This window comes from Schistocerca gregaria, chromosome 2, assembly GCF_023897955.1.
Source record: "Schistocerca gregaria isolate iqSchGreg1 chromosome 2, iqSchGreg1.2, whole genome shotgun sequence".
NCBI lineage: Eukaryota > Metazoa > Arthropoda > Insecta > Orthoptera > Acrididae > Schistocerca > Schistocerca gregaria.
The window spans coordinates 881881155-881905670 of record NC_064921.1 but is presented as its reverse complement, the minus strand read 5'-3'; the positions used below and the strand labels follow the sequence as shown (position 1 = coordinate 881905670).

Here is a 24516-nt window from a genome sequence, read left to right as displayed (position 1 = left end):
ACTGGGGGGAGGGGTAGCGCATGATGGTGATGTGGAGACATGAATTGGGAAGACAAAGGAGAAACTGAGGGGTGGAAGCTGTGAGACAGTGGGTTAACAGAGACTGGGGCAAGAAGAGTTACGGGAGTGAAGAATGTTTTGCAAAGATGTCTACCATATGTGTAGTTAAGGAAAGCTGCTAATAGAGGGCAGGATCCAGATGGCCTGATTGTGAAGCAGTTATTGAAATCAAGCATATAGTACTAGCTGCATGTAACACTGCAGGGTTATCAACTTCATTTTTCTCAGTGGCCATTCAGTCTCGTGGACAGCTGGTTTGTTGTCACACCAACATAAAAAGCTGTGCAGTGATTGCAGTAGAGTTGATATCGCTGCTTTCATTGATGGCCCTGGCTCTAATGGGTTAGGATAAGCCTGTGACAGGACTTGAGTAGGAAGTGCTGGGTGGGTGGATTGAGCAGGTCTGGCACCTGGGTCCTCCACATGGATATAATCCCTGTGGCAAGGGGTTGGATTTGGGAGGAATGGAATAAGATGGGCATGTAGGTCGGATGGGCTATGGAATACCACTTTAGGAGGGGTGGGAAGATCTTTGGTTGGGTGTCACTCATTTCATGGCATGATGATAGATAAAGCCCTGGTGAAGCATGTAGTTCAGTGGTTCCAGTTCACCTGTCCTAAAATGATATTCCGTTGCCCACCCAACCTACAAAAGTTTTGTAGTCCAGCTGTATGCCACTTGTAATCCCTTGCTACATGATTCATATCCATGCGGGAGACCCAGGTACAAGATCTGTCAAATGTACCCACCCAGCACTCCCAACTACAGTCTGCACACACAGCTATGCTACTCCACAGAGGCTGAGACACCTGTGAAGGCAGCCATGCCACAAACCAATTCTGCTGCAATCACTGCACATTGTTTTATGTTGGTATGTGAAAACCAACCAGCTGTCCACCAGAATGAATGGCCACTACCAAACTGTGTGGCCAAAAACAAAGTTGACCATCCCGTGGCACAAAATGCAGCTGAGTGCAAGATGCTTGTTTTCAGTGTTGTCATCTGTATTCTTGCCTCCACTACCGCCTTTTCTGAACTGTGCAGGTGGACATTTTCCTTGTAACATGTCATTTGTTCCCGTAACCCTCCTGGCCTTAATCTCTGTTAATCCACTGTCCGCACATCTACCGCTCAACAGTTTGCTCTTCCTATGCTATCACCCCTTACCAGTTCACATGTCCATGTCACCTTCATCATACACTGCTCCCCACCAGCTGTGGAAACTGTGCTTCACATGCCTAGCCCATACATTTACCACCACACACTCTTGCATTCCTTTTCTGAGCCACTGGCTACCTAACTCCTTTCTGTATATGAGATTATTTTATATTTTATTTTGAAATAAAGTACAACATTTTCCTTAATGTGCTTAAATTATGTTAAAGCTGCATCACCTAAAAATTATTGCTTTGTTAAATAATTTCAGTAATTTGCAGTGCAGGGCAGCCCCTTGATTTCTGCAAGTAGTATTTTGCATCATTCTGCTGGAGTCACCTTAGACATACCCTGTTTCTCTGTTTAGCCATGTATTGTCTTTACAAATTTATGAGCCCAGTACTAAAAAGTGTGGTTAGACATTTGTGTCACTAGTAGTGTTTGTCGATGAACTGCTTTCACTGTTAGCATTGCCACTTTTTTGGAGGGACAGGTGATATGGAATTTTTACATCAGATTTGACTTTAAAGTACAGGGTTGGAGCAGTGGACATACATAGAGGCTACCACAGTCAAGTCCGAAGCCCTAAATCATAATGTTATTGTGTTGAACTGTGTTCTGAATGCTGTGGCAGTTTAGTTGGTTCGGGAACATGCACATGAAGATTTGCATGTGCAAACCACCAAGATAAGCTTTATCAGGCAGTAGCAGTGGTGTTCGTAAGATTTTTGTACAAACAGGGGAAACATTATATACAAAGACATTAATACTGACTTTGTGGAGGAAAAAACTGATCATGTGTACATAGTTACTTATGTCCATCATTGCATTACTTTCCACAGAAGTGTCTCCAAACTGACAAGGATAAGGCAGTGATTGAAATTTTCATTTTTATTGCACGCTATAAGGTAAAAATTGCTCTGCCAAACTGGCTTTGAACTGAAACACCCACCTTTCATGTACGCTGAACTACCAGTTATGCTGGATTGCTTATAGGTGGCAAATTAAAACTTTGCTCAGAGCAATTTAATTCATTCTGAATGGAAACCTGGGGCTATTGATAAATGGAACTCTTCTTTATACCATTTCACTTGGAGGTGCTTGTCTTCGGCACTGTGGGTGTGTCCCTGTGGAATCTCGAAGGAAAGAGTGGTAGTCCATGACAAGCTGGACATTTGTAGGTTTAGAAACTGTGCTCATGTAGTATCATTATTAATGTACCATCTGTGAATATTGGGAACTAAAAACTGGTCCAGCACACAGTTTTAATTTATAACATGTAATCAATTCAGCATGTACTTTATACAAAGGAAGTGAGTTTCGTCTTAACTTTACCTTTAGTTCAACAGAGTTTAATGAATTGTTTATAAACATGTTATAAATACTTTGAGCTATTTATTGTGATGTATATTTGCAGGATCTGAACCTAGTTTTGGTACAAAGACAGATTAGGATAAATTTAAACAGAAGTGGATGGAAATTGAAGTACTAGATATTTAGTTCAAATGGTTTAATTAAACTGACAGCAGTTTCATTATGAATGGTACTATAAAGTTCTTCATTGCTCCACCAAAAGGCAAAAAGTTCACACCAGGCAAATTAAATAAACTGATGAAATTAAAGTGATTTAATTGGAAAGTGATGGAAAAATTGACACACACAGAATATAGGTCTCTGACCTCTGATTTTGGACAGATAATAGTGAAATCCTTGGACTATGAATTCACTTAATTAAAGAAATAAATAGTTTAGCACCAAAAGTGTATACCCTGGGAAGTTTTATTGACACCATTTAGGCACCAATTTCAATCTTATAATGAGGAAAAAATTACAAAAATCACTGTCATTGAAAAACAATCATTCTTTTGATTATGACCATTTGTTCAGCATGGTAATTAAACACTTTGCAACTACTCAATGCCTTACCACTAGACCAAGCAGTAGTGTTCCCCACTTATACATCTACAACTTTACTCTGTAATTCGCTCAAAAATGTGTGGCAAAGTGTTTGCAGAACTACTTTCAGGATCTCTCTGCCGATCCGCTCATGCGTATCACATGAGAAAAATGAACAACTAACTCTGTGTGGGAGATTTGATTTCTCTTATTTTATCATGATGGTCATTTCCCTGCATTCTGAAAAGATTCTGAAAAGAAAGTTGGTGATTGTAATTTCATGAAAAGATCCTGCCGCTATGAAAAGTGCCTTTGTTTCAGTGATTGCACCCCCCCCCCCCTCCCCCAGTCGCTTATATCTGTGACATGCTCTCCCCTACTGTTTGATTATACAAAATGAGTTGCCCTCCTTTGAACTTTTTCAATGATTTCTGTCAATACTGTTTGCAGTAAGGATACTACAATGTGCAGCAGTATTGCAGAAGAGGACAGACAGGGGTAGTGTAGGCAATATCTGTAGTAGATTTGTTGTAAATTGAGTGTTTTGCCAAAAAACATAGTCTTCGGTTTGTCCTCCTGACAACATTTTCCATGTTATGCTTCCAGTTTAAGTTGTTACTGATTGTAATCTCCGGATATTTAGTTGAATTAATAGCCTTTATATTTGTGTGATTTATCTTGTATCCAAAATGGAACAGATTCCTTTTAGTACACATGTGGAGGACTTGACATTTTGTTATTGTTTAGTCAGTTGCCACTTTTCACACCTACAAATATCTAGCAATTGATTTTGATCTTCTGGTGACATTTATTAGATGATAAATGTCATCATCTGAGAACAATCTAAGAGTGCTCCTCAGATTGTCTCCTAAATTGTCAAATAAATTAGGAACAGTAGTAGATACACAACACTGCCTTGGGGGAATGCCAGATATCACTTTGTACTGTGACCTTTCTGATGTGAACTCACAAGTCCTGTTGCACAGCTGAGGCAGTACTCCATAGGCACAGAATTTAATTAGAAACCACTAATGAAGAGCAGTGTCAAAAGACTCCAGGAAATAAAATGTGGAATCAACTTCAGAGACTTTGTCAATAATACTTACTACTTCATGTGGATAAAGAGCCAGTTGTATTTCACAAGAATATCATCCTGATTTGTGTTGATTGCCTGTCAGTAAATCATTTTCTTCAAGTGTTTCCTAAGAGATGAACACAGTACATGTTCCAAAATACTATTGCAAATTGATGTCAGTGATATGGGTCTGTATTTCAGCAGGTTACTTCTATTTTCTTTCTTGTACATTTGTGTGACTTGTGCAACTTCCCAATCTTTAGGTATGGATCTTTTTAGTTGAGCAAACTGTTATATACAATTGCTAAAAATTGAGATATTTCATCAACATACTCTGAAAGGAACATAATTAGAGTATCATGTAGACTGGAAGACTTAGTTTTAAGTGATTTAAGTTGCTTTGCCACACTAAAGAGATTGAATTCCAAATGACAGAACCTTTTTGAATTTCCTGTTAGATTCCAAGACTTGCATTTTGGAAACAGTTAAATGTGCCTCAACTTAAAAATTGACACTAAGCCAAGCATCTGTAAACTCTTTAGTTAAAACTTCTGAGCTGAGAGGCCGTGGTCGATCTGTATAACTACTTCTTCCTAATACTTCGTTGCCAACTATGGGCAGCATCATCTTAGGTGAGTCAGAAACATCAGGAAGTAGTAGTTTTACAGATCAATCACAGCCTCTCAGCCCAGAAGTTTTAACTAAAGAAGTTGCTGGCTGTGAAAGCCTTCATGTTATCACCTGCAAACTGTCACCAATATTGAAGATTTTGTGCTCTTTTTAAATCTGGTGTGCTTTTTTTCGTTACTTTGGCAACAGTGTCCTGTACCACGAGGGATCTGTTCTGTCTCTAATTTACTTCGTAATAAAACTTTCAATTGCTGTTATCATTATTTCTTTGTATTTGAGCCACATTTGGTTGATCCTTTCATAGTTAATAGGAAAGGACTGGATACTGTCTCTTAGGAAGCCATCAAGCAGAATTTTTATCTGCTCTTTAAATATTTATGTGTTGTGTTTATTCTTAGTGGATTTAGATTTTATAGTATTCAGTCTTGCTTCAACAATCTTGCAGTGTTTATTTCTTTCGGGACATTCTCTATTTTGCTGAGTACTGTTTGTCACTTAAGAAGTACATTATGCTGTCACAACCGTTCACACTTATGGGATCTTGAACTAATTGCTTGAAATAATTTTAGGAGAAAGTATTCAATAAAATTTTGATGTTATTTTATGCCTTCTTTCACATCTATTTTTGCCACCATATTGAGATTAGACTACAGACTTGGCTGACTACAGACATATACTGGTGGTAACATGATAGCAATCTGTGCTAGGCTTCTGTAAATGAAACCAACTGACATGATGAATATGATAACCAATAAAAGTATCCATCTGGTATTTTCTACTAGCTTGCCAATGTCATAAAATTTTACTTGAAAAACAAAAAAAAATGGTGGTATCATTTGTACAGCACTCGGTCAACTGTAGTCATAGCTTCATAACATGAGCTAGAGGGTCACCCTAGCAGACAACACAAAAGATACAAAACAAATCTGAGTTTGGGAAAGCCAAAAGTTGCATCTCACAAGATTTTGTATTTAGTCCAATCCTATTCATATGTTGTATATGAGTGATATTTCAAACCGTGAATTGTGTTAATGTAAGTATACTCTTCGCTATTGTCATAAATTAAGGAGCATTTCACTTAGATATTTGGAAGGAACATAAGTGTATCTGTCCATTTGTAAGTATGTGTTAGATATTTTGGCTTTTATGGTCTGTCCTACAGCCTTGATCTTCTGCCCATGAATTTTGAAAATAAAATCTGTCCCATTATACAGTAATATCAATTGATATAGAACCAAGGTTGAGGTTATGGATATGAAAGTAGCTAGGATGATTGCAGGTACTGGTAAATGGGAACAATGGCAGGAGGGTGTCCACAATGAGGAAATCAAAGAAAAACTGGGAATGAACTCTATAGATGTAGCAGTCAGGGCGAACAGACTTAGATGGTGGGGTCATGTTATACGCATGAGAGAAGCAAGGTTACCCAAGAGACTCATGGGTTCAGCAGTAGAGGGTAGGAGTCGGGGCAGACCAAGGAGAAGGTACCTGGATTTGGTTAAGAATGATTTTGAAGTAATAGGTTTAACATCAGAAGAGGCACCAGTGTTAGAACTGAATAGGGGATCATGGAGGAATTTTATAAGGGGGCTATGCTGAAAGGCATAATCAGTCTTAGATGATGATGATGATAGAACCAAGGCAATAAGTGAGTTTGATTTGACTGTGTTGTAGAAAACAGCTTAACTCTTTAACATCACAAAACCCAGCTTGGGCAGTTCTCAGTGACTGGATTGACTTAGTAGTCCCAAAAATAGATATTGTATGTCAACTAAGAGACAAAACCTATTGAACAGATTTGCTAGTGCCCATATCGTTAACAAATTAAAATTGAATATCATTTCAATTGATCAGAAACCTTCATTCCATTTTGAGGTTAAAGTTAAGAATAGGGGCAATGCGACCTGATGTTTTTTCAACTTATTTTATAGAATTCTCAGATGTACAACCAGGCCATGTCACAATTCCTCCACGGTATTTCAGCAGACAGCAGACACACACATTGCCATTCGTCAGGGATCACCTGAAGAAGGCAACAGGTCTGTTTGCCGAAATATTGTGGAGGAGTTACGGCTTGACCCAGCAGGACACCCAAGGATTCTATACAATAGGGGGAATGTTGGCCAGGCCTTATTCCCTGTAATGTACTTATGTTGGTGAGGCACCAATTTTGGATAGCCAATGGGAGGAAGCTTTTTGGTAATTAGAGCTCTTATCTTTCATACCGATTTGTATTTAAAAGTACATATATGTTATTTTAAATACTTAAGAATTAAAGGAGATCACTCACCAAAAAAGTATAAGTGTTGTTGTCAGTAGGAAAGCTTGCTAGTTTTTTTGAGTTATCCTTTGATGAGCTGGAGTAAAGTTCAAAGTTAGCTCTTTTTCCTTCTTTTGTGTGTACCTATTGACAGCTCAATGCTTCTTCTTTTTGATGAGTGGTCTCCTTTCTTTTTGATGAGTGGTCTCCTTCAATCCTAAAGTACTTTCCACAACATTTATGTGTGGTAATGTTATTTTGAGACAAGGCTGTAGCATACTATCAGAAGATATTTTTTTCCCAAATCAATGGAGCCAATGTCAAAAAAGTAGCAGTGCTAACAGCATTATGTAGAATTGATAGTGTAATATCTGACAAAGATCTGAAAAATCTCGGGGTCTTACCTTATTTGTCAATGCATTACATTTACCATTTAATAATAGTCACTATGGATAAAAAGTCATCACTTAAGGTATCAATTTGCAGTCATTAAGTAATGTAGTATTGGGAGCTGAGAAAGTGCCCCTTACATGCAATAATTCCTATTATTAATGATAGTTATTAATATATTCCTCAGAAACAGGTTATAATTGCTGTATCTTTGTGGTAATGGGTACTTGGACTCTTGCTGCATCGTTAAGGATTCTTTGTTTGTGGATGCAGGCAATGTTCAGCTTTTTATGTCAACATGATCATTATGAAATTCTTTAAACCATATGGTGCAGGTATCATAAACTAGGAACACTGCAGGTATCATAAACTAGTAACACATTAATAGTTCGATGACTGATGACGATCTTGCACACTCACCACCATGTCACCTCCCCCCACATGTGAAAATAATCATGTTCAATGTAGTGTAATTTTGGATCGATTTGGGTGCCAATAGTATTAAGTGTGAATCCCTAACACTTCAGAGTTTTATTGAGAGCATCACGTAAATATCCTTATGCAACACTCCTATGCCAGTCTTTTGGTGTTGGGTTATTTGGGGAAGGAGACCAGACAGTGAGATCATCGGTCTCATCGGATTAGGGAAGGAAGTTGGCCGTGCCCTTTCAAAGGAACCATCCCAGCATTTGCCTGGAGCATTGCATTTTGGGGAAATCATGGAAAACCTAAATCAGGATGGCCGGATGCGGGATCGAACCGTCGTCGTCCTGAATGCGTGTCCAGTGTGCTAGCCACTGCGTCACCTTGCTCAGTCCCTCTGCTGTTATATACATTAGTGCCCCATTTTATGTGACTCGCCCACCACCTACCCCCAACATCTCTCCCCATTATAAATATAAACTCTTTCTTCGGATACCTGCCTTCCCATTCTTGCCCTTACAGTGCTACAGGAGTTCAAATTGTGATTTAATTTTGCCATGGTTTTCAAAATCTCTTTAAGGAAATATCAGGGTGTTCCCTTGTCCAATACTTAAGTGTCTTTCTCCTGCTGAGCTTGTTTAATTCCTTTGTATGTTTTCACTCATATTACCTTCTAGTTTATACAAAATGGTAGGCAGTTATTAGTACCAGAATTACTTGTTTTGTTGGTTGTGTTAACATGCTAACTCCTTACTGACACAACTAATCACTTCTTTGCAAAGCTTCATTTATACCTTGCAAATGTTCTTTCATGCTGTCGCATGTTTCTATTTCTATTTTCTGAACACTCTGTGTTTGTCTAAATATTTAGGATTTTGGAAAAATTTAAATGAAATGTAATTTAATAGTTCCATGTCCTTATTTGTAGAGTTAAGTGAACACTAAATACTAAAAGCAAATGTTTACATAGTGTGGGTAGCAGTCACAACATAAAATAGTGACCTGCCTCCCTAGGACACCATATCAGTTTTATATGTAATAAAATATTATTTCAGTACACTTGATTAGCCAGTTATCAAAAGTAATCTCCAGATGTAAAAAACAGTCTCTTATGGGACAATTTTTGCACTGATTAATTATGGGATAGATGTATGGGGCTATGCTGCTCACGTACATACAGAGTATTAACCCGGGAGGAAAGAGCAGTCAGGATTATCCATGGACTAGGGAATAAAGACTTCCGCAGGGAAATATTTATACATCATTAATACTTCAGTCTACTCATTGTATCTTTACAAATTAATGAAATTCTGTGTGACACAGCAGAACAAAGCAACAAAAGTGTTCCAATGTGCGTGCAATACAAGAAAGAGAGTGTACTGCTATAGAAAAAGAACTAAATTAATAACAGACCACAGACCCTGCCAAGCTTTATAATGTGACACAAAGCAAACTTACTCAAAGTGAAACTGAAATCATTCCTGATTGATAAGTTTCATACTATTTGAATATTAGTATAACTAACAAAAGTAAGTTGAAATCTTTGTATATCTTGTTCCGTAAAATCAGAATATTGTAATAATTATGATGTAACACCAATTTTGTAGCCTTATAAAGTACACTAATGTTTTTATCATGGATAAGTAATCACTTACCCATATGTAAAATGTATCTACTCTCTGTTTGAACAAAACTTGTAACAAAAAGTGCTATGAAAGTTGCAAGTCATCAGTTGATGGCTCCATGTGAAACATCCAGTATAATAGATAAATAAACTATGCAAACAAGTTTTAGAATTTCCCCGATGCTGCAGTTACACAGTCATTGAAAAAAACAAATACCTAAGTAAATATTGCACATGGTATTACTTTTAGTATGTGGACTGAGACGTGCTTACAGGCCATGTGCCACCAAAAAAATAAATATGACCCATGAAAGCCAGCAATGTGTGATGAAAATACTGCCTTCTTGTATATTTTGTCACCTTTTTTGCTTTTTTTTTCATTTTAACTGTAGAAGAGATTTTAATTTCTTTAAATGCAATTGTTATTACTATTGGATTATTTTAATGAGAAGGCAAAAAGTTATCCATGTTATTTACTGTACTAGCATTGTCTTGAAAATTACGACTTATTTTTGGTAATTGAGGTATTATTTTCTTGTGTTAAATTGACCTTAAATTGAAGACTTTTGCAATATGTGACTGCTTATTTCACAAAACATTTCATTAACAAATATCTGTATTAGATACTCCTTTCATTCTTGCGATTGTACTAACACTAACCCATGGCCTTTTCCATAGGTGGAAGTTTGTATGTGTAACTCTTCACATCCTGCTATCAATGAAGGTGACACTGAAGCTGCTAAGTGCAATGCCAGCAGAAGGCAGGAATAAGGGACCGAAAGACTTGCTGAGTGTTGCACAACAGAAGACCATTCGCACCTGCCTCCAGTTTGTCGTGTCCATGGGGCTGCTGCCCAGCCTTCTGCCTGGAGTTGGTGTTGCCTTGGCTGCACGCTGCTCCAGTGCTGCCAATCTTAAGGATGAGGAGCTTCTGTTGCTGGAAGTAAGTCACTATGCTGTATGTGTTGCCTTCTGCTGATAGTGAGGCCAGACGTAGCAGACCTTGTTGCTCTTGCTCTGGCATTGCCTCTCCTCTGTTGAGGTTCAGGTTGCTGTAGACAGGAGAGCAGGAGCTTTTAGTTGTAGGAGACTTACAGAGTCACTTTGGGTGGCTCAGGTGTGTGCTATATGCTGAAAATGGCCACTTGGGTGTCAGAGTGCACATGCAATCCAAATGTGACTGAAAACTGAAGTAGAAAGAGAGATTTTCCACAATATATGGAACATACACTATCTGATCAAAAGCATCCAGAGACTCTTGGTAGTGCAGAAGTAGTCACGAGAGATAGATCCATCAGTATAAAAGGAGGTGGGCAGTATTCTACTGTCAGTATAGAAGCAGGAACAGCAGACTGGCTTGGTCAGGAGCACACAGTGACTTTAAATGTGAACTAGTTTTTGGACATCAGTGAACTAAAAAATCCTTAAGGGACATTTAAACTCTTCTAAAGCTGTCCAAGTTCTGTCAGTGCTGTGATAGTGAAGTGGAAACATGAAGGAACAACCACAGCTAAACTGAGACCAGGCAGACCTCATGTACTGACGGATGAGGACCATTGAGCATTATGGAGGGTGGTTGTAAACAATTACATGAAATCAGCAGAAGGAACCACTCAGGAGTTCCCTAAGTGCTACCAGCAGTCCTACTAACACAATGATTTGCGTAGGGAGTTAGAAAGGATGGACTACAGTGTTTGGAGCAGCTTCTTGTCGCATACAGTCCTGTAGTCAGTGCTAAGAGACCTTTGAGTTGGTGGAAAAAAAAAAAAAGCCACCAGACAGTGGATGACTGGAAATGAGGATTAATCATGTTATACCCTGTGGCAATCTGGTGGAAGGATTTGCTTTCATCAAATTCCTGGGAAATGTTATATGGTGTGGTCCCCTATTTATAATTAAGAAAATGCTAAAATGCAGAAGGATATGAAGACATTCTGCACCATTATGTACTGTGTTCAGTTGAGGAACAATTTGAAGACTGTATTAGCATGCCACTGCACCCAGTCATAAAGCAGCACCTTTGAAACGGAGGTTTGTGGACAAATATATTGCTGGAATAGACTGGCCTGCCCAGAATCGTAATCTGAACCCAATGGTACAATTTCAGGCTGAGTAAGAATGTCAACTTTGTTCTAGACCCCATCTTCCAACTTCAGTACCCCCACTCTGGATTTCGCTCTTAAGGGAGAATTGCTGGCATTCCCCCGGTCATTGAAAATGTCCTAAACACTGTCAAGTGTCTCATAAAATCGAGGAATGGACACACCTATATTAATTTCCACTAAGAGGTGGCTGGATACTTTTGATCAGATAATGTAAATAGGAAAGACTGACATCCCCCCCCCCCCCCCCCCGCCCCCTCCTCCCCCTCCTCCTCCTCCTCCTCCTCCTCCTCCTCCTCCTCCTCCAGGACATGTAGTGTTTAAAGTTACAGATAGAAATAGTAGATCTAGCAAAACAACAAGGTAATCTGACAGTGAAGCCAAGTAAACGTCTGTCATGTTGATCACAGTCATTCAAATGTAACTTGAATATGATAACAAGAAAATATTGAAACAATATGGTGATACTGGGTTACTGTTATTTACCTAGTACTAACTGAAAAAACTACACATACAATATTATGCTGAGAACAGGCAGTCTTGTGAAGTAATACTGAATGCATTACCAGGCAATAGCTTTGAACAACTAGCATTACAGCCCATTTGTGAAAGAAATATTTTAGGCCTGCAGCAGTTATAGTTGGAGTCACGAATGATGGCAGTCGAGCTTAAGCGTGTTCTGCATCCCTATGTCATGCATTCTCCGACAGCCAATGGGCATTCAGTAGTGTTCTGAGTGCTCTGTTGTGAATGCCGTAGCTAGTGTGAGCATTAAATGTGATCATAGCGAGTTTTTTACATAATTTCTATTCCATTTGTTGCGAGTTGTCATCGATGGTGGTAACAAGTGACAAATTATGCTTAAGGAAACAAGAGACATAATTTGCAGGCTTATAAGCTTTCTTCAAGTGCAAAGCACACGCATGCACATACTGCAGCTGTTGCTTCTACATCTACATCCATACTCTGCAAGCCACCTGACGGTGTGTGGCGGAGGGTACCCTGAGTACCTCTATCGGTTCTCCCTTCTATTTCAGTCTCGTATTGTTCGTGGAAAGAAGGATTGTCGGTATGCTTCTGTGTGGGCTCTAATCTTTCTGATTTTATCCTCATGGTCTCTTCGCTAGATATACGGATCCCACACCGGTGAGCAGTATTCAAACAGTGGGCGAACAAATGTACTGTGACCTACTTCCTTTGTTTTTGAATTGCATTTCCTTATGATTCTTCCAATAAATCTGTATGGCCTCTGCTTTATCGACGATTAATTTTATATGGTCATTTCATTTTAAATTACTCTTTATGCATACTCCCAAATAAGTTATGGAATTAACTGCTTCCAGTTGCTGACATGCTATTTTGCAGCTGAATGATAAGGGATCTATCTTTCTATGTATTCGCAGCACATTACACTTGTCTACATTGAGATTCAATTGCCATTCCCTGCACCATGCGTCAATTCACTGCAGATCCTCCTGCATTTCAGTACAATTTTCCATTGTTACAACCTCTCGATACACCACAGCATCATCTGCAAAAAGACTCAGTGAACTTCCGATGTCATCCACAAGGTCATTTATGTATATTGTGAATAGCAACGGTCCTATGACACTCCCCTGCGGCACACCTGAAATCACTCACTTCGGAAGACTTCTCTCCATTGAGAATGACATGCTGAGTTCTGTTATCTAGGAACTCTTCAGTCCAATCACACAATTGGTCTGATAGTCCATATGCTCTTACTTTGTTCGTCAAACGACTGTGGGGAACTGTATCGAACACCCTGCGGAAGTCAAGAAAAACAGCATCTACCTGTGAACTCGTGTCTATGGCCCTCTGAGTCTCGTGGACGAATACCGCGAGCTGGGTTTTACACAACCGTCTTTTTCGAAACCCATGCTGATTCCTACAGAGTAGATTTCTAGTCTCCTGAAAAAGTCATTATACTCGAACATAATGTGTTCCAAAATTCTGCAACTGATAGACGTTAGAGATATAGGTCTATAGTTCTGCACATCTGTTCAATGTCCCTTCTTGGTAACAGGGATTACCTGTGCCCTTTTCCAATCCATTGGAACGCTATGCTCTTCTAGAGACCTACGGTACACCGCTGAAAAAAGGGGGGCCAAGTCCGTTCACATACTCTGTGTAAAATCGAACTGGTATCCCATCAGGTCTAGCAGCCTTTCCTCTTTTGAGCGATTTTAATTGTTTCTCTATCCCTCTGTCGTCTATTTTGTTATCTACCATTTTGTCATCTGTGCGACAATCTAGAGAAGGAACTACAGTGCAGTCTTCCTCTGTGAAACAGCTTTGGAAAAGAGATTTAGTATTTCGGCCTTTAGTCTGTCATCCTCTGTTTCAGTACCATTCTGGTCACAGAGTGTCTGGACATTTTGTTTTGATCTACCTACCGCTTTGACATAAGACCAAAATTTCTTACGATTTTCTGCCAAGTCAGTACATAGAACTTTACTTTTGAATTCATTGAATGCCTCTTACATAGCCCTCCTCACACTACATTTCGCTTTGCGGAATTTTTGTTTGTGTGCAAGGCTTTGGCTATGTTTATGTTTGCTGTGAAGTTCCCTTTGCTTCCGCAGCAGTTTTCTAACTCGGTTGTTGTACCATGGTGGCTCTTTTCCATCTCTCTCGATTTTGCTTGGCACATTCTCATCTAACGCATATTGTAAGATGGTTTGAACCTCGTCCACTGATCCTCAACACTATCTGTACTTGAGACAAAACTTTTGTGTTGAGCTGTCAGGAGCTCTGTAATCTTTTTGTCACTTTTGCTAAACAGAAAAATCTTCCTACCTTTTTTTATATTTCTATTTACGGCTGAAATCATTGATGCAGTAACCGCTTTGTGATCGCTGATTCCCTGTTCTGCGTTAACCGTTTCAAATAGTTCGGGTCTGTTTGTCTCCAGAAGGCCTAATATGTTATTGCCACAAGTCGGTTCTCTGTTTAACTGCTCAAGGTAGTTTTCAGATAAAGCACTTAAAAAATATTCACTGGATTCTTTGTCCCTGCCACCCGTTATGAACATTTGAGTCTCCCAGTCTATATCTGGCAAACTAAAATCTCCACCCAGAACTATAACATGGTGGGGAAATCTACTCGAAATATTTTCCAAATTATCCTTTAGGTGTTCAGCCACAACAGCTGCTGAGCCAGGGGGCCTATAGACACATCCAATTACCATGTCGGAGCCTGCTTTAACAGTGACCTTCACCCAAAAAATTTCACATTTTGGATCTCCGTCAATTTCCTTCGATACTATTGCACTTCTTATCGCTATAAACACACCTCCCCTTCACTGTCCAAACTGTCTCTGCCGTATACATTCCAATCTTAGTTTAGGATTTCATTACTGTTTACGTCTGGTTTCAGCCAACTTTCGGTCCCTAGTACTATATTGGCGTTGTGACCGTTTATTAATGAGAGCAGTTCTGGGACCTTTCTATAGGCGCTCCTGCAGTTTACTATTAGCACATTAATATTGTTATTCCCTGTTGCATTTAGCCTACTCCTACCTTGCCGTGTCTCAGGAGGTGTCTTGTTGGGACTAGGGAGGGAATTCTCTAACCTAAAAAAAAAACCCATATGCACTCCACATGGAATTGGCAACAATACAATCCCTGCCCGTATCTTGATATGCACGAACTGCCATCATTCGTGGATTGGGCTATAGCATACCCACATTTTGTCACCAAATACACATGGATGTGACCATGGTGTTATTACTATGCCAATGATCAGAAAATGTGTAAAGGTAATCTGGAAAGTTATAAAGAGTCTCTCTCTCTCTCTCTCTGTGTGTGTGTGTGTGTGTGTGTGTGTGTGTGTGTGTGTGTGTGTGTGTGTGTGTGTGTGTGTGTGTTAGTTGATAACTTCCTGTGTGCAATAAAAGTGTTGTGGTTAAAACACAGCCAATCATGCTCCAAATAAATGCATACCGAGTAAAATAATAAGAGAGCAAATACACATCTTGGTATAATGACAACATCTACATGCATACACTGCAGAGCGCTATGAAGTGCATGGCAAGAGAGTATGTGCTGCTCTATCAATTAGTAGGGTTTCTTCACATTCCATTCACATATAGAGAGCGGGAAGAATGATTACTTAAATGCCTATATGTGTGTGTGTGCAGTAATTGATCTAATTTTATCCTCATGATCCCTATGTGAGAGCTAAATGAGGGTTTGTAGTATATACCTAGAGTCATCCCTTAAAGCCAGTTCTTGAAACTTTTAGTAGACTTTCTTGTGATAGTTTACATTTATCTTCAAGAGTGTGAGAGTTTACTTTCTTCAGCATCTCTGATTCTCTCCCATGGGTCAAACAAACCTGTGACGAATTGTGGTGGCCTTCCTTATGCATTTTATTTCCCCTGGTAGTTCTATTTCATATGGGTCCCACACATTTGAGCAATATTCTAGAACTGGTTGCATGAGTGACGTGTATGCAATTTCCTTTGTAGGCTGATTGCATTTGCCCCAGCAGTCTACCAATAAACTGAATTCTACCTCCTGCTTTACCCACAACTGAGCCTTTGCGATCATTCCGTTTCATATGCCTACCATCTGAAACTTCCTGGCAGATTAAAACTGTGTGCCGGACCGAGACTCGAACTCGGGACCACTATGGCTACCATCTGTTACACCTAAGTATCTGTGCTAGTTGACCAGTTCCAACTGTGAGTCATTGATATTATAGTCATAGGATACTACATTTCTTCGTTTTGTGAAGTGCTGATGTTTACATTTCGGAACATTTAAAACAAGTTGTCAGTCTTCGAACCACTTTGAAATCTTATCAAGATCTGACTGAATATTTATGCAGCTTCTTTCAGATAGTGCTGCATTATAGATAACTGCATCCTCTACAAAAAGTCTGAGGTTATTATGAATATTGTCTGTAAAGTTGTTAATATACAACATGTATAGCAAGGGTCCCAAGACACCTTCCCTGGGGCAAACCGGAAGTTACTTCTATATCTGACAATGACTCTCCATCTAAGATAACATGCTGCATCCTTCCCACCAGAAAATTCTCAGGCCAGTCACAAGTTTTGCTTGATACTCCATATGATTGTACTTTAGACAATAAGCGTAGGTGTGGTACTGGGTCAAATACTTTTCGGAAATCAAGAAATACTGCATCGACCATATTGCCTTGATCCAAAGCTGTGTTGTGTGAGAAAAGTGGGAGTTCAGTTTCGCATCATCGATGTTCCTGGACTCTATTCTGGTTGGCATTGAGGAGGTCATTCTGTTAGAGATACCTCATGTTCTTAAGCTTCTACAACAAATGGATGTCAAGGATATTAGACGGTAGTTTTGTGGATCACTTCTACTAATCTTCTTATAGACAAGTGCGACTTGTGCTTTCTTCCAACTGTTTTTTGATCAAAGGATGTACAATAGATTATAATTGGAAGCGAGGCTAACTCATCTGTAAATTCAGTATAGAATCTGAAAGGGATTCCTGTACCTTCCAACTACTGAACATGGCATTTACAACAGATTAAAGTTGGAATAGGGGCTTACTCAGCTGCAAATTCAGTATAGAATCTGATATGCTTCCGTCAAGCCCTGGAGCTTTTTTCAGTTTCAATAATTTCAGCTGTTTCTCAACCGACACTGACACTCACCTGTACTTAGCTCATCAGTTCACCTTTACTTCGCTCATCTCTTGAGCGGTACAAGGATTAAATCAGGGCAATCCTCCTGGGGTTTCCTTTGTAAAGGAACATTTGAGTTACGCATTTCAGCTTTTGTTTTGCTACCCACAGTTTCAGTTCTTATATCATACGTGATTGGACACTAACCTTGGCACCACTAACAGCCTTTACATATGATCAGAATTTCTTTGGCTTTTGTGTAAGATTATTTGAAAATATTCTGCTATGGTAGTCATTGAAGGCTTTGTGCATTGCTCTCTTGACAGCCAAACACATTCCATTCAGCAACCTTCTCTCTATATTTCTGTGTTTTGTTTTACATCTATTATGCAGCAGTCCCTCTTTCTTTAGAAGTTTATTTACAGTGACTGCACGCCATAGACGGCCCCTGCCATATGAACTGTTCTACTGTGCACATCTCTACAGATTGCATGGTCAATTATTCTTTTAATTAAGCCATAGTTCCTCTACATGCTCCTGCCCTGTGCTGTAAGTTTCTAGCTCCTCATTGAGATATGACACTACTGAATTTTCATCTAGTTTGCTGAACATATATAAGATAAAATCTTTTGGCTTGTTTTGGTTGCCCTTTGTACTTTGCTAATAACTGTTGCCACATCTGTATCATGGTCACTGATACCATTTTCGATGTGGACATCCTCAAAGACATTAGGCCTTCTTGTTGCCATTAGATCCAATATATTTCCATCATGAGTGGCGGCCCTAAATTATCTGTTCCTAGCAGTTTTTAGAGAAGGCATTTAGTAATGTTGCATGCGATGTCATGCCCACAACTAACGAAACCGTAATTTTTCCATTTGATTATGGATGACTATAGTATGATGGGAGAACTTATGTACGAGGTTTTTCTCTAAAGTTTTCAGTTACATCAAGAGATGAGCCTGGTGGGCAATTGAAGGATCCATGTACCATTTTATGCCCACCCCTGATACTGAGTCATGCACAATCAATCTCAAGCAGTTGCAATCTCTATCTCGGTGTATTCGAGTTTCATGTGTAATGTGACAGATACACCACCCTCATTACCCATTTGCCTATTCTGTCGATATACACTTAAATTTTCCCCAAAAGTCTCACTCCTAGGAATTTGTTTTCAACTTTTGCAGCATGTTGGAAAAATTAATATTGTAAGATTATTGTTTTAAATAAGTAAACTAATAGAAAATAATGTATATAAATATATGATTAGGACTGTGCAAGAAGCATGCAACAATTAGCATAGCCAGATTTTGGCAAAAGATTTATCAGAAAGTTTTAGATAAGTTTGATCCAATCTCTTATTGATCTGTGACATATTGGAGGTGAATACAAGAGGCAGAAAACAGAAATGCTAAATCCTACATTTTAAATGTGTTCATGCAAGAGAATCCTATTATTGTACTATTGTTTGCCCATGGCACACTTGTAATAAATAAATGACACTGAAACAATCAATCTTGGTACTGAGAATGATTAAAACTGGTGTGGAAAGGCATTAGGTGATGATGGAATTTCTTTTAGATTTGATGCTACATGCACTGTGAGAGCAGGCTGTTTCCTGGCACATATTTATCAAAAAGTCTTGTTTTTCATGTCGTCTGCTATGATTGGCAAATAAAGTGGATCACTTCAGTTTATAGAAAGAGTAAAAGAAAGAGTATATTGTAAGCTTCAAGTTTTGACAATGAGGATGCTAGATCTCCAAAAAGCATTCAATATTTTACCAAAATGCTGACTGATGATATAGATATACTCATATTGAGTATCTCAGCATAAGAGGGCATGTTGAAAAATAAATTTCTAAATTTTTTATGTGAAAGCTCTTAAAACTTTTTAAATAAAAAAACTTTATTAACATTTTGTTGATCAACTATTGCATCTGGGACCGAAGGCATGTCGGTCAGCTTACCATGAGTTTTTATCATGATATTTCATGAGGACAAGCTAAACCACTTGGTAATATATGCACAACTGCCTTAAAGTCTTTCATAGTGTGATGCGTTTTCCTTAGTCACCACTTTACTTGTCTATTGCAGTGTCACCATATGTTTCCAGTTACGACCACGAGAGGCCAAGTGTAGTAATATCATGAAGGGTAGCACATCTTTATTCTTCACGTCTACATATTTATTTCTCAACATAGCCACCCTGGCAAAAAACACATTTCTCCCAACGAGAGACCAGTTTGTGTCGATATTGTCGCTGTGGAATGTCTGACTTTGTTGACGGAGCCACAATCTCACCTCTGCTTGCATTGGTTGATCACTATCAAAGTGAAGTTGTGAAAGGTATTCTTTAAGTTCTGGAAACAAATTAAAATCGGGTAGGGCTAACTCAGGACAGCTAGCTGGATGGTTGTTGGCAGTGAACCCAAGGCATCAGATTATTATGGGTGTTGCAGTGCTCATGTGCTGTCTGACATTTTCATGCTGAAGGAGAGGGTGCACCATGTGTGGATGAAATCCTCAAATTATCCTCAAATTCCAAACTCAATTACAGCATGCTATTTCTCTCTCTCTCTCTCTCTCTCTCTCTCTCTCTCTCTCTCTCTCTCTCTCTCTCTCTCTCTCACACACACACACAGTGTTACCTTAACATGTCCACATATTGCATGTTAAAATTTGGAGCCCTCTAGTGGTAGAGGACTGCAGATACGTAGACATAAATATGTAGGATGTTAATGATGTTTAAAAAGTTTTAAAAGTTTTCATATTAAAATTCAGATGCATTAATTTTCAGCACACACTCATTCTTGTGATTTGTTTAATAACTTTTGACTGATAAAAGGTAGGGTAGATAGGACAATAAACGGTAAATAGAAATGAGTGTAACTTTTGGTGGGCCAGGGTAGTGTAAGAGGATCTATTCTGTTCTAAGTACATATAAACAATTCATTTTGTGGGCAGCAACTCTGATATTTGCTTAGAAAGTGTTTGCATATTTTAAATAAAGGGCATTCTAGGAGGAATGCTCAATATTCAGGGATATGACAGGACACTCATTTGAAGCAAAAACTTCTAATAAACATGGACTCAAAAATGCATACCTTAAGTTATGAGCACTTTTTAAGTAAGAGAGATGTGTTTCACAGTACCAAAAGTGAGAAGGTGATTATAGCTCATAAGATATACATTTTTAAAGCCCATGTTTAGTGGACGTTCTAGCTTCTAATGATCATTCCTATCATATCCCTGAATACTGACCATTCCTACTGGGACACACTATAAACAAAAGCAAGATATGTCCAGAAATAAGAAGTGTTTGATGATTTCCAATAACAGTACCAAAGTGGTAAAATCATATAGACTGTCACACCATTTAAATTTTTCAACAGTAATATTACAAAAGAAATAAAATAGTATGAACTCTCAAAATTAGTAGTAGGTAAGATGGATGGAAGACTTAAATTTCTTTGGAGGGTTCTGGGTGTGGTGGATCTTGTAGTGGTTTGCCTTCTTTGTTTCATCATTTGTTGTCCTCGGTGTTGATGTACTATGTTGCTACACTGGCTGAAAAATGGGGTTTGTAATTTGGACACTGACTATGGCAAATAATGTAGCACAGTGCACAGTTGCATTTCACAGATGTTTACTTTCACTTTTCAGAACCCCCCATACACACATTTAGTATGGCCAGTGCACTATTGTTTAACTTTCCATTAGCCTCATTAATAGTTGGCAGGCGAACATCCACATACTGCTACAATAATTTACTGTTGTAAATTTATGAGCAGTAAAAAAAAAACTTAACCACAAAGTTCACAGTTCTTGGAGAATAGAAAGGAACTTATGGAGCAGACACTGTCATTGTTTTTACACACGGCCTAATTGTTTAACACTTATTCCACAGTTAAGTTGAAGCATTGTTGTTGTTCTAACCAACATAGGTTTCTCGTCTGAAACTCGGCCGTGGACTGACTGTCTCATGACCAAAAATCGGGTCCTTAGATATCGTCACAATAATAAGTGCTGAAACTACACATTGTTTGAAGTTTAATTTACAGAAATTACAATTAAAACTTAACTCTTTAAATTAACTGAATACGTCAAAAAATTGTTTCTTTTTAACAGTTTCTTCAATTACAAGGGTTAAGCCGAATTTGTTTAAATGATGAAATTAACAGATATCATTACACAAACAATACTTTTGACAAGACTGTTAATTACTTTGGAATTAATTAAGGGCTAGTTTTGCTAAGATGTTTCTGACTAGAGCCATATAGATACTTTAAGAATACTAGCATTTTGTCTTCCAGATGTTTACAATTATTACAGAATTTATATATGTTTATACGTCAACAATAGGATTTAAGGTACAAAACAGTTGCTGTTTTCACCCTATAATGAAAGATACGAACTAGGAATAGTCAGAATAAGTTATAAACTCAATTACATACGTAAAACTAGACATTAGATCTAGTGCTATATTCCTTAAAACTTAGGGTCATCCTTTCTCTTTTATGAAACTGCAGATTATAATAATGTATTTAATCATAATTAGTTACAAGTGAAAAAACGAATTTTAAAGAGGCAGATGGCAAAACATGAGGGAAGTAAAAATATCCCAGCTTGCCTCGTTACAACCTGAAACAGAAACCAAATACAATGCGCTACACTATTTGGAAGTGAAATTGCCATCTGGAGGAGAACATATGGAAAGGACGCCTCCCCCCCCCCCTCCTCCTCCCCGATCTTTCCTGTATATTTCGACTGGTGTTCTGACCATAGACCACAGTGGCAGAAATTAGGAGCCTTCAGGTCTACATCCTTGCATGTCATGCCAGACTCCACGAATAAAATCAACAAACCAGCCACCACACTCAGTGTATTCCCAGTCACTGTTCTGTCATGTTTTGATAAATTGTTGGTAGGAGGAAAGAAGGGCTAAGAAGACAGAATGGAATGGAACGAGGTAACATAAGTCCGAGGCAAGAGAAAGTACAATAAACAGGTAATCTATTTTCTTATTGTCCTGTTCTGAGGAGGTAAGTGTTTCCGAAAGTTCATTGTCCATGCTGTCATTTTAAGCAATGGAACTATGGTTTAGATTTACTCAGATGTCTTTCTTGAGAGTATTCTCCCCCCCCCCCCCCCCCCCCCGAGTTGTTCCCTGCGATTGTCAGTAGTAGTAGAACAATCAGAAATTTTTTGAGTTGTCATGTGACTCTACACTGGCATACTGTTTCCAGTGTAATACATTTGTACATTGTGGGGGTCCACTCGGACTGTTTCCCTTCTCCACTAATAAGAGGTATACTATGTACACTACCTTATGAAGAATGTATGTTGTGATTTTGATCAAAGTTGCTACTTCTAAAGCTCTTGCCTTTCCTATATCTCGCATTTTCAGATTTTACAAAAAAACTCATTTGTATGACACATTGTTCCAGGGCTGTCTTCTTTCAGTAATGAAATCAGACTTTTTCACTCTGATACTATTCTCTGTATGCTATGACACTCTAATGCTATAGTGTTGACACTTTCATAGAAATCTGAAAATAGTATTTGGTGGTCCAGTGCCCTACGTCATTACCAGTTGAAGTTGTTGAATTTCTTCTAGTGTATGACTAGTGTAATATATTCCGTCTTCCATGTGGTGTTTAACTGTAGCAAGCATTCTATCACTAGTTTCCCTCGTACATTTCTCGAGACTCATTTCCAAATAGACTCAAGTTGACTTAAGAAATTGTAGCGATATTCTTTTCTCAAAACAGTGAGGTGGCACATTCGTTAAAACAAAGGTTATTACCTTTCAGAGGCTGGCGGTTTCAAACCCCCCTCCCTCCAAGTTTAAATTTTCCATTATTCCCCCAGATTACTTTAGACAAATGCTGGAATTCTTCCTTTCAGAAGAACATGGCCAATTTACTTCCCCATTTTGAGCTTGTGCTCCATGTCTAATGATATCATTAATGTGGTCTTAAACTGTAAATTCCCCCCCCCCCCCCCCCTCTTTCTCTTTTTTCTTTCCTTTCTTGCTAGAGGATAAGTGGATTCTTAGCTCCCTGATTAATCTGATCAGTCTATAAATGAATTTTTTTCCATTTTCTGTTGGCTGTATGTTGTATATCCAGTGTGCATGCACCTCTGCTTTTTTGTCGTTGATACATGATTATTTATGAGGTTAACAAACATTTTGACAGTGCACAGTCATGGTACTTCTTGAGTTCATTTCATTACTTAAAAAAGATACGTAAAATGCATGTAGGCTCTTTGTGATAATCCTTCAGCGATGTTGAAATATGCTATCGGTTGTATGTTCTGTGTATATTTACAGTGTGTTTGCTGTATATTTACTGTGTGTCGTCTGTTTGTGTATGTTAACTAGAGCCCTCCTATGCCATCCTCTTTACAGACCATCTGGAGGATACATTTGTACCCACCCAAAATCCCAAACCCCCGTCTGGTTTGGGCTCATTGATATCATCAGAATCTGGATCCAGGACCAAGCCACTCTATCCTTATTCCACCACAGCCTCAACACCTTTCCCATCTCCTTCACACTTATCCAGTATTCTGTCTTATTGAACTTTGACTTCAACCCCTCTGTTAGCTCCATTCAAACCTCTGTCCCTGTCAACCCCTTATGAAAGCCCCTTCGCAGGTAGACTTCATCCCCCAAACATAGTCCACATATATATTCCTGTGCCGCAAATGCATGTGTGTGCGCGCGCACACACACACACACACACACACACACACACACACACACACACACACACACACACTACTTTCCCTCGTACATTTCTCGAGACTCATTTCCAAATAGACTCAAGTTGACTTAAGAAATTGTAGCGATATTCTTTTGTGTGTGTGTGGGCGCGCGCGCACACAGCTCTAATCCTCCGAACATCGCCAGTAACCAGCTGCAGTGGAGCACCCCTATCATCACCCAGTATCATCTCTCGGGCTTCAACTACACCTCTGGAAATGGAAAAAAGAACACATTGACACCGGTGTGTCAGACCCACCATACTTGCTCCGGACACTGCGAGAGGGCTGTACAAGCAATGATCACACGCACGGCACAGCGGACACACCAGGAACCGCGGTGTTGGCCGTCGAATGGCGCTAGCTGCGCAGCATTTGTGCACCGCCGCCATCAGTATCAGCCAGTTTGCCGTGGCATACGGAGCTCCATCGCAGTCTTTAACACTGGTAGCATGCCGCGACAGCGTGGACGTGAACTGTATGTGCAGTTGACGGACT

At 39.0% G+C, this 24516-nt stretch overlaps 1 protein-coding gene across 2 annotated transcripts in view; it reads left to right on the top strand.

The window, feature by feature from the left end:
• The window catches only part of LOC126335296 (transport and Golgi organization protein 6 homolog), a 103914-nt gene that overhangs the window by 3974 nt on the left and 75424 nt on the right, over positions 1 to 24516 (top strand). For both annotated transcript variants that reach the window (XM_049998392.1, XM_049998391.1), the window contains exon 3: positions 10193 to 10457. In XM_049998392.1, coding sequence (XP_049854349.1) covers positions 10193 to 10457 — 265 coding nt within the window. The remainder of the gene's footprint in view (positions 1 to 10192; positions 10458 to 24516) is intronic.